The sequence below is a fragment of the Plasmodium malariae genome (genome assembly GCF_900090045.1).
Source record: "Plasmodium malariae genome assembly, chromosome: 5".
Lineage (NCBI taxonomy): Eukaryota > Apicomplexa > Aconoidasida > Haemosporida > Plasmodiidae > Plasmodium > Plasmodium malariae.
This window is the reverse complement of record NC_041779.1, coordinates 1,405,253-1,416,945: the sequence shown is the minus strand read 5'-3', so window position 1 is coordinate 1,416,945 and position 11,693 is coordinate 1,405,253. Positions and strand designations below refer to the sequence as shown.

At 26.1% G+C, this 11,693-nt stretch overlaps 4 protein-coding genes across 4 annotated transcripts; 1 reads left to right on the top strand and 3 right to left on the bottom strand.

Annotated features, from left to right (window-relative positions):
- Positions 1–366: 366 nt before the first annotated feature.
- Positions 367–1,633, top strand: PmUG01_05036800 (conserved Plasmodium protein, unknown function; the record flags this gene model as incomplete). The annotated part of the gene is made up of 2 exons (XM_029003584.1): positions 367–434; positions 664–1,633. The coding sequence occupies 2 exons, from the start codon at positions 367–369 to the stop codon at positions 1,631–1,633; spliced, it is 1,038 nt and encodes a 345-aa protein (XP_028860515.1).
- A 1,021-nt stretch (positions 1,634–2,654) lies between these two features.
- On the bottom strand, positions 2,655–3,065 carry PmUG01_05036700 (protein transport protein GOT1, putative; the record flags this gene model as incomplete). Its single annotated transcript, XM_029003583.1, has 1 exon — positions 2,655–3,065. The coding sequence occupies one exon, from the start codon at positions 3,063–3,065 to the stop codon at positions 2,655–2,657; it is 411 nt and encodes a 136-aa protein (XP_028860514.1).
- A 2,420-nt stretch (positions 3,066–5,485) lies between these two features.
- PmUG01_05036600 (conserved Plasmodium protein, unknown function) lies at positions 5,486–6,839 on the bottom strand (the record flags this gene model as incomplete). Its single annotated transcript, XM_029003582.1, has 2 exons — positions 5,486–5,991; positions 6,473–6,839. 2 exons carry the CDS (start codon positions 6,837–6,839, stop codon positions 5,486–5,488), a joined length of 873 nt encoding a protein of 290 aa, XP_028860513.1.
- A 350-nt stretch (positions 6,840–7,189) lies between these two features.
- On the bottom strand, positions 7,190–10,582 carry PmUG01_05036500 (conserved Plasmodium protein, unknown function; the record flags this gene model as incomplete). The annotated part of the gene is made up of 10 exons (XM_029003581.1): positions 7,190–7,331; positions 7,471–7,553; positions 7,796–7,895; positions 8,086–8,202; positions 8,376–8,467; positions 8,793–8,852; positions 9,059–9,319; positions 9,643–9,942; positions 10,264–10,341; positions 10,490–10,582. The coding sequence occupies 10 exons, from the start codon at positions 10,580–10,582 to the stop codon at positions 7,190–7,192; spliced, it is 1,326 nt and encodes a 441-aa protein (XP_028860512.1).
- Positions 10,583–11,693: the final 1,111 nt, after the last annotated feature.

The window sequence follows — 11,693 nt, the reverse complement described above, 5'->3', positions numbered from 1 at the left end:
TTTTTTAAATACACTTGACGAGGAGCCCAAGCGGACATGGCTGTGTTCATACAAATTTAAGAGAAAATAAAAAAAAAAAAATAAAAATTTGGCAAAAATAAAGCAGAAATAGAGTAAAAATAGAATAAAAATAAAGTAATATGAGGTAAAAAAAAAAAAAAAAAAGATTAATTAACAAATACGCAAGCGCATAATTGAACAAATAAATGATCAAATGATCTAATATTCAAATAATTCTCTGAACAAATAAGCGAATAAATTTTTCAACGAATGGGCACATAACCTTCGGAACGGATAAGCAGTTCTCAGTTATCGCAATCGAATGAGTCCAATTGTAAAACAATTTGTTAGGTCCATTCTTCGCTGATGAATCATCGTACGTGCAGATCTGTTCAAAAAATATTTGACGACGTCACTTTCAACAAAGTAGACAGGTTTTTTTTTTTTTAAAGAGAAAAAAAAATCCCAAATGAGCATAATTATATGTATATGCACATATAAATATATGTGTGTATAAATATTATACATACATATACTTATGTACACATATTGATAAGAATGTATAGCAGGCTAGAGGATTACATTTGTACTATTTTGCCTCAAGCATAATGACGCCTTTTCATCACGTATTAAAATTTTAATTGCTTCTTTCTTCTTTTTCAGAAAAAAACTAAGATTTGACAACAAGAAGCTAAATTTTTTTTTCGAGAATGGCATATTAAATTATAGCTTGGTCGAAATAATAGGAGGTTCAGGAAGTGGGAAAACACAATTCGCCTTAACATTATGTGCAGAACAACTTTTAAAAACATTTGAAGAGAAGAAAGAAAATATCGTTTTTTATATTTATATTAATAGAATATTTCCAATGCACAGACTTACAGAAATAGTGGAAAAGAAGTTAGAGCAGAAGAAGCAGGTTAGTAATATTGTGTATAATAGTAACAGCTACGGTGTTGCATGTGTAGAAAACTTTGTTGATAGTAATGAAGATTATTTAAATGCACCCAATGTTAGTAAACTAAGTGGCGACAATTTTATAGACTCTGAAAAAAATCATTTGTTTGATGAAGAGATGCTTAATCAAAAGGGAGTAGAAGCGTCAAAAAAACCGCAGAGTTACGGCCGCTCATCATCTTTTGATGAAAAAAGAAAGAACATGGCTCGAAATGTACTGCAAAATTTATATATTCAAAAAATTAACGACGAAACAGATTTCTTTATTTTATTTGAGAAAGAAATATATTACATTTTAAAATATTATAAAATATCTTTACTTGTAATTGATTCATTTAATTCTATATTCAATGGAAATGAAAAAATTGATAGCTATAAAAAACATCAGCTTTTTATTAAATTTTCTTTAATTTTAAAAAAAATTTCATATGAGAATGATTTTTTTGTACTACTAATTAATAGTTCGCAAATAAAAAAAGCATACAACTCTGATTTTGCATTCGACTTTTCTGATTACATTGTTAGTTTATCTTGCTCCAACACAATTATAATTCTAAAAAGAACGAAGAAAAAGAATCAAACAGTACGAAAAATGACAGTTAAGTGCTCTGAGTTCTTAAGCAAGTATAAATCCCTAAACTTTGAAATTACAGATTCTGGATTTACGGTTGTCTGACCCGCATCTTTTGTTGTTAACATGTATTCCTCATAATGTTTCTTAACCTTTTCGTGTATTTTACCTTCACCACGTGGAACCAACCGTTCACGCGATGATATGGAACACCGCATAAGTTCATATATATATATATATATATATATACATATGGATGTACATATGTATATATGTGTATATGTGTATGTGTATATATGTGTACGCACACCTGCATCATATCCCATTAGTTTTATTTCTTTACTCTTAGCAATTTAACATTATTTTTGCGTAGAAATTAGAACTTCTTTCTTCCGCACTCCCGTCAAACAACTGCCTTACGATTTTATGTCCTCCCCCTTGAAGTGAATGAAGGGATAAACACGCATACACGTGCACAACACATATACATGAACGCACATATGAGCAAGTGTGTTTGTTTGTGTAAATGCGCTTCACGCGGTATACACATACGTACCTATATAAGTACGTATGTATACATATACGTATATCTATATATATATATATATATATATATATACATACGTGTAGTGCATCTGCAACGGCAACAATATTTTTTAAATTTAGAGGCTTTTATCATATGAGGTTTAAAAAAAAAGAAGAATACAAAACAATTGTGTTATTATCAAAAGGTACAAAACAACTGTGTAATAATCGAAAAAATCGAGAGAAGCATAAAAAAGTGAAAAAAGGCAAACACGAGAAAAATTATCATACGTAAAAAAAAAAAGGCAAAGAAAAGGTAAAAACAGGCAAATAAAAGGGAAAAAAAGGAAAAAAATAGAAAATATTGGAAAGTAACAGAACAACATATTATTATACATGTATATATATACTTTATACACGCCTACATACTTCGTACATGTATATACTTATAAGCAATGTAGCTGTATTGCATGGCAGTGGAAGGAAGTTTAATATAAACATATATATTATACATATATTGTACACATATATGTATATATGCATGCATGCACAAAAACACACATACATATATGTACATGTATTAATGCTAAGGGCGCTTTTTTTAAATGGGCAATCGATCGCTATTTACAAGGTAATCCGCCAGTTGCTTTATTCCAGGTAAATTTAATATGAAACCAATAGGTGAATATTTTACAAAATGCACAATATTTGGCAAAAAGGAAAAGAATAATTTATATATTCCAAATGTCTGAAATACAAAGCCAATTAATGTTCTGTTTAAAATTATTAAGAAGAAACCAAATAAAAAACTTGCACTACCTACAATTTTTTTTTTGTTCATTAAAAATCTTACAATTTTTGTTGTTCCTACTAAATAATATAAGCCTAATAAAAAAAACAAATTTGATACACATAAAAAAAATTTATCAAAAAATAGAAATACTCCAATAAACCCCGATACTATTCCTAAAAAAAATAGTAGTAATCCTATGGTTTTATTTTCATCTAACATTTTTTTCTTTTCACATTTAGAGTACTACTATAATATAGCAGTATTTTTTTTTATCTAATTTTTCTTATTTTCCCCCTTATCTGTTAATACGATTAAACTTTTTATCAATCCACTTGTCATAAACACGTTTCTGATAGCTGCGTTTTTATTGTTTCTCAACCGGTGTGACGTATATATATACATATACATATATATATATATATATATATATATATATATATATATATATATATACAAATGTGCGCATATGTTTAGATGTTAATACATGTTAGCCATATTATTACATATATATAAATAATATATATATATGTCCTTATGTACAATTTACATTACATATGGTAGCTATTAAAGCAAGCGCATTTTTTCCCCTTTTAACTTTCTTCTCTGCTGATGTGTCAGATATAATAATACTATACATATATATATACTACTAATTAAATCGTCTATATGATTTTCTCAAAAAAGGTCAATAAGTATTCGCATAAATTATAAATGTTTTTTCATTATGTAGGGAATCGGCCATGGTCTTCTTTTTTTTTCTTTTTTCTTTCTTTATCCTTACTTTTTTCTTTTTTCTTTCTTTGCCCCTAATTTTTTCTTTTTTCTTTCTTTGCCCCTAATTTTTTCTTTTTTCTTTCTTTGCCCCTAATTTTTTCTTTTTTCTTTCTTTGCCCCTAATTTTTTCTTTTTTCTTTCTTTGCCCCTAATTTTTCCTTTTTTCTTTTTCCCTTCCTTTATACGTTCAAGTAAATCTTGAATGAATTATATAAACACAAATCAAGCAAGTTACAATAAATTTCATTCAAATGTCTCAAATAGTCATACAGTTATACTTCTATTATTATATGGCAAATAAAACGGGTTAAAAAAATAAATTTAAATATATATACATATGAACTTCCATAAATATATATATATGCATTAACGTATACATATATAATACAGCATAGTTTTATAAAGCTGCACTTTTTACATTTAATATTATTTTGCTTTTCCTTTTTATTAAACGCAAATAAAATGAATGTTAGCAAGTAATGTAAATAAAACCGTACATACAATATACATATTCACGTAGTTCTTTTATATATGCCTAAATATATCAATACATTTACGCATATATAAAATGTATACATATATACATAGAAAAATGAATACAAAATGTATATCCTCTCTTCGCTTTAAACTGTTTTTTTCAAATTTATTACTATGCAACCAATAATAATAATAAAATAATAATAATAATATTTTTTTTTTTTTTTTTTTTGAAGAAAAAATTAAAAGAATTGCCCACAATAAAATAATATAGAATTAAGTCGACAATAAGTATAATTATTAAATTTTTTTTTTTCATATATTATTATTATAAAATATAGTAATATACATATAACTTAATTTTTATACCACATTTCGCAGCTAAATTTAAAAAGCAAATTTAAACAAGTAGGAATTATAATAAAATAATATTAATTTTGTACTGTACTCTTACAATACATGTATTTTATATATAATATATATTATATATATTTACTATGCTAAGTCTAGTTTTTCTTTTTTCATACAAAGTTTTTTTTTTTTTTATTTTATATTTTATCGCGTGTAGTTGTGCTTATAAAATTGTAGCTACGTTGGTCCGGTATTTTTTTTTTTTTTTTTTTTTTCATATCCGATTTGCATGACGATTTTTTATATATCCTATATTATATAAATGTATTTTATATGTATGCCATTATATTTTGTACATATAGTTTAACATGCGGAATAATATAATATGTAGTACATATTTTTTATTTTTTTATATTTTCGCATTAAGATGAAGTTTTTGTTTTTACGTCTTTTTTTTTTTTTTTACCACCTTTATCATAAATACATTTATGTACATTCATATATGTATATACAATCATATATATGTATATATATATATATATATTTACATTTTTATTTGTATGTATTATAAATTTTAATAGCTCCCTTACCACCTGCTTTTTTAAAAAGACTTAAAAAATATGAAGTTTCCAGAAAACTCACTTGCAACCGAGTAGTACAGCTTAGCAATAATTTTTATGTTAGTGCATTTGATGTAGTTTTTTTTTTTTACATTATTGTATTACTAAAATAAAGTACATGTTTCTTTTAACCTTTAAAAAGAAATATAAACAAAATGAGAAGATATATTATAAAATATAACAAAACGTGAAGATATATAATTAAATATAGCAAAACATGGCGAAATATAACAAAATGTAATAAAATTAAAAACAAAACAAAACAAAAAAAAAAAAAAAAAAGGATTTACTGCTTTACCGATATACCGGTTTATCAATTACCAACCTCTTGCGGTTGAATCGTTCATTTTTGTACTAACAATGATGTTATGCTGATAAGGCGAAATATTTATAATTCTATTTACAATTCCATCCATATTACGTATTAACCCTACATATTCTCGCATGCTTATCCTTGTTCTGTTCAGAAATACTAAAAAATAAATTTTTAACAAAATCATAACGCTTTTTCAATATATGCAAATTATCGGAATATTCAAGGACGTAAATATATATGTTATCTTTCCCATTTCTTTTAATAAATCGATATATTTCTTTACTTGCATTTACAGTAGAATTAAGGAAGCAGTGTTGTAAATCTCTTTCTAATATATTTTGTGTATAATTAAATACAATTTTTTTATGTTCTAACGTGAATAAAGCATACAGTACATTTTTATAATTATAAACCTTCTTTACCTTTTCAACAATTTCATTCATATTTTGTTCTGTCTTATTTTCATTTTTCTCTGACTCATCATTTAATTCAACAAGATAAGCATTCAAAGTACTAGGTGCTGGCTCCACGCTCCCAAATAATATTCGATTCTTGTGCTCTTTGCTCCTTTTAACATTTTCAACCTTCTCTTTTAATATACTTCTGCCTATGATATGCAAAAATAACAAGTATATATATATTCGTATATAAGGTGCACATAATGGGTACAGGTGCACAAACATACATATGCTACATGTATATATATATGCACATAAGGTGTTAAAATAAAAAGCCGACACTGTATTTCCAACGTGATACCAAACGTTTACATTATTTGAATAGACAAATTAAACCACAAGGAAATATGCATACTCAGTAAATTATATTTTTGAGTAAACAAAAAGTGCATATTATTTATATTTAAAAAAAAAAAAAAAAAACTTATATCTCGCTATTTTTCGGATCAATTTATAAACTTAATTATTGATTTTCTTACTCATTTGTTTATTCATTTATTCATTTGTTTATTCATTTATTCATTTGTTTGTTCTTTTTTTCATTTGTTTGTTCTTTTTTTCATTTGTTTGTTCTTTTTTTCATTTGTTTGTTCTTTTTTTCATTTGTTTATTTATTTATTTTTTTCTTACAAAAAATATGTAAATCCTGAACATGAACAGGATATTTTGGATAGTTAAATATAACATCAATATATACTTTGATAAGCCTCTCAAAGAAATCTAATTCTTTTACATAATAAATGTTGTTTGTTAATATATAATCGTTGCTGTTATGTTTCTTTTTCTCGCACATTTCTTCACATGAATTGTATTTACTCACAGGTATTTTCGAGCACTCATTGAAGAAGTGAGGTATTTCGACTTTTGAAGAAAAACAAACAGAACTTATTTTAAAAAGGTTGTTTGGAAGTACATTTTTTGTAAAGTAGGTAATATTACCTACAACTGTTTTTTTCATTTTTCTCCAGTTCATGTTTTTGTCATAATAAAAGAGCATATTGACGTTAATTATTAAGAGAAAAAAAAAAAAAAAAATAGTAAAATAGTAAAGGAGCTAGCTAATTTTGCTTCATCTAATGCAGGTGTGTTCCGTCATTCGTTAAGCTGCTCTCTTGTTTGTTAATACATTGGTAATGAATAAGTACCTACGCGCGCCTATCCATATATATTGTATATGAAGAAGTATGTATGTATGCATGTATGTATGTATGCATGTATGTATGTATGTATGTATGTATGTATGTATTACGTATATATGAGCGAGCTAGCAATGCAATTACTTGTACATATTGCAGCTCCATTTAAAGTTTTAGTAAATAAGTAAAAATTAAAAAAAAGAAAAAAGGATTACGCCGCTCTTATAACAAATTCATCCTTCTTAATCTTCACTTTTTTGTTAAAGTTTAGTTTATTTTCCATATCATCAATAATTTTATTGTATTTTTTATTTTCCTTTTTGAGAGTTTGTAGTTCCTTCTTTAAGATAATTCTGTGATGGTAAAACAAAAATGTATAAGTTAGTTGCAATGAAAAATATGTAAATGCGTATGTACACGCGCATGTCCACACGTATTATATGTCAATACACAAATTAACGGCTGGAAATTGATACAACTTTTTATACGAACATATCTAAGATTGCTTTGTTCTTCCTTTTAAAAAAGTTTTCAAGCAAATGTGCCTTATTCTCATTTCCTTTTTTCATATTTTTCTGATAGGAAAAAAAAAAATAGAAGAAAACATGTCCCTTTGTTATTGCCCTAGTCCGTGCTTATTGATTAAATCGTTTGTATATTCATATATTTGAATAAGCATATGTTTATATATTCACATATTCATTTATGCACATATTCATTCATCCATTCATTCACATATTTATGTAATCCATTCCTCATTTTGCTTATTTAAACTTTTTTTTTTTTTTTTATTTTTTTTTTATTTTATTTTCACTACAAGCAATTCTTCTCCCGCAGCGTCAACATATTCGTCTCTTTTGTTTTGCTTCATCGAGTCTAAACTCGAAAAAATTTGTTCTCTCTCAGTTTCGTACTTCCTTAAAAAGAAAATATTTTCAGGTACAGATCAATACTTTTTTGTAAAAAAAGAAAAGGTAAACAGACATATACGCATACATAAATATATATGTTGTATGTATATCCATATGCATGTATATATACTATATACACAGAAAGTACATGAGCGCATGCGAACAATTATAATCCCCTCTTACACAAAAATCAAACCTGCATAAATTATTAGTATTAATTAACTTGTTTGCTAGGGAAATATTTTCTTCCAACTTGCTTATGCATTTGCTGGAATTTACAGTTATGTCAATTAGTCTTTGCTTGTCATTATGTCTTAATACACCATATAAAAAAGAAGATAAATTATATTTTTTTGTGCCAGTATGTGTATATATGCATTTGTGTGTGTGTGTACGTGGGTATGTTTGCAGGGGCTCAGAGAGCAACACTATACTACTCTACAAACAATTATTTATACACCCTTCTACTTATGATTTTTCAGTTACTTCAATTTTTGCAGTATCAACTTAATTGCTCTTATGTGATTTAACAGTTGCGTTTTCTCATTTCGTAGCCTCTCAATTTGCATTTCGTATATCTGTAAAGATATAGAAGCAGAAAAATATTAAAGTAATAATTATAGTAGTAGTAGTAGTAGTAGAGGTAACGAATACAAGAAGATGACGGCAGTAATTATGTTAGTAACAGGGTAATGAATAAAAATATGATGAGAGAAAAAAGGGAGTCCGTAAGGATTCATGAATTTATAGACAGCTCCTTTATTGTTTTCCTATTTTTCTTTTCTACAGTTTTGGTACTTAATTTTTTTCTTTTTATTTATGTTTCTGTTTCTGTTTCTATTTCTGTTTCTGTTTCTATTTCTGTTTCTCTTTTTTTTTTTTTTTTTTTGTTGAAGCTCTAACCTTAATTTCATTCTCTAATTTTAATTTCCAGCTGTCAATTTTTAATTCCAGTTCGTGTACCTTAAAAAATAAAAAAAAGCAAAACAGCAAACGAGTAAACGGGGGAAAGGATGGTGAAAAAATTGTATTTTAATTAGCATGAACTTGCATCATTTTTTTTTTTTTTTTTTTTTTCGTGTTGTTTTATTCTTATTGTTATTCTTTTTCTTCATCGTTTCCATCTTTATCCGCCTCTTCTTATTTTTATCTCCTTTGCTCCCCAGTACCTCCTTCTCCTTAGACAACAGACTCTCTTTATTTCTTTCATACTTAGTTTTGACTGAATTGTAATTTTCACGTTCTTCGTTCAGTACTTTTTTATTTTCCGCAAGTAGGTCCCTAAAAGTTTTGTTATCTTCCTCTCTGAATTTCTCAAACTTGTAATTTGCTATGTATCTCTCTGCAATGTAGTTTTTCCGTATTTCATCCATCATATGAAGCTCTTCTTTTTCTAAATTAGTTTTCCTCTCTTTTTGGTTTTCCTCCAACTAATTAATTAAAAAAGCATATGTAAAAGAGAAAGACAATTAAGCATACCGGTTAAGTGATAAAAATATTATGTAAGTGGAAAACGATGTAAATAACAAGGCAAAAAAAAAAAAAAAAAAAAGAACTAAGCCCACAAGAGATGTATTGTACACCCATACTATTTACACATATGCACATATACCCATACATACATGCATATATACATACATACATACGTACATACATACATACATACATATACACTTACATAATACATAAACACCTACGTACACGCACGCACTGACGCTCCACGCAAAGAGTGAAAAGGAGCCAAGCTTCTCACCTTTCTATAAAACAGGTTAATGTTATGAATTATACTGTTTCTATTTCTAATTAAAATTTTTTGATCTTCTTCAAAATCGTTAAACATTTTATATATATCTTGTTCAAATTGTTTTTGTAGGTTGTTCATATTTTCCTTATGAATGTCTACTAATATACTTAACTTGCTATTTTTTAACTCGTCTATTTTTTCTAATATAGCATTTTCTTCTAAATCGTTATTTAAAAATAGTAATAGCTTGTCGTTAATATTTTTGTTTATCTCATAGTTGCTTATTTCTTCGTCTATGTTCTTTCTCAGCTGCTTCAGCTAATGTGAGGAGGGTGGGTATATTTTCACTTACTCGAAAAAAGGTTTATATCGAGAATATACATATATATATACTATATATATATATGTATGTATGTACATGTGCATATGTATTTTTTTGGGGGACGTCTAATATTGCATATCTTTGACTATTCCGACTATGAAGCCTCTAAGTTCTCATTATGCAAATTTTATATTTTTCATTATTTTTTCTATATTATTTGTCCATATTATTCGTTTTACACCATTTGTTTCACATTATTTATCTTATTTTTATTTTTTCCTTTCTTTTCTTTTTTTTCATTGTTGTACTTTCAGATTTTTCAGCAAGTCTATCCATATTAAGATTGTACGAGGTTTCTCATTTTTCTTATCGTTTGAGACGTTTTTCTTTCAAAAAAAGGGAAAGGCATAACGCATTCATTTATATAATTAACTAAATAAATAAATATACGTATATATATATATATAGTATATCTCTTATGTTTAATTATGCATATGCCTCATTTAAGCGCTTTATGTTCTTAACATATCATACTTTTTCCGAAGCATTTTTCTTTTTTTTAAGTGTATTTGGCTTTTTTTTTAACTTCTTATTGTCCTCTTTTTTCTTTTTGGTATTATTTATCATTTTTTATTATTATTATTTTTTTTTTTTATCTCTTTTGTAATGTAGAAAAAAGAGTTTGGAAGTTCATTGCAGTGTAACAACACAACGTTAAGAAGCACTCTTATAGAATTTTATATTTCGTTCACGTACACTTATATATATCACATATATTAAAAATGTGCATATACATATATATATATATATATATATATGTATTCATATCGTATAAATTAAAAACTTCCTTATGAGCTTCTTCATTCAGTTCCCTCGAATATTTCCCCTTTTGATGTCAAAATAGACACTCGTATTTTGCGATTGAAAAGGAATTTACGTTTCAAAAAATGAAATGATATAAACTACAAAGCAAAAGAAATAGCTCATCACTTAAAGGATATAATTTTATTGGAAAAGATACACATTTTTTCGTGTCTTTCTATTCTTTTGTCCTTAAACCCGTGTGCGCATACAGTTTGACAAAAAAAAAATATATATATATATATATATTTATTTTTTTTTTTTAAGTTATAATTCTTTTTTCACATTTTTTAAAATTATGAATACTACCAATAAAAAAGCAAAACATAAAATCGAGTATTTAAAAAAGCAAAATTAATTATGAACTATGCGGAAAAAAAGATACACATAAAATGTATACATGTGTATACGTGTATGCCTGTTTATATAAAAATGTATATAAGTGTACGTATATATATATATATAATACATATGCATATTTATGCATATGTAATTCTCCATTTCAGCTGATGAAAGTAAACCGAAGGGAAAAGACTTGTACATTTAATACATGAACATTTAATAAAACAAAATTTTTTTTAAATAATAAGATTTGAAAATTATGAATGCACACTTTTTAAAAATGAATAAAAAAAATAAAATAAATGGATAAAATAAAAGGAAAAAATAAAATAAATAAAATAAATTAATAACTTAACAAAATAAAATAATAAAATAGGACGGTGAATAAATGCGTGGGCAGGTGAGGACTACTATGTAGAAATATTTTTTAAATAAATATATTTAAATTGAAAAAGGATACATGTACGTAAGTATATATTTAAAAACTTGAACACATAGATATGTAGACCGTCAGTATTTATATACATCATTTCAC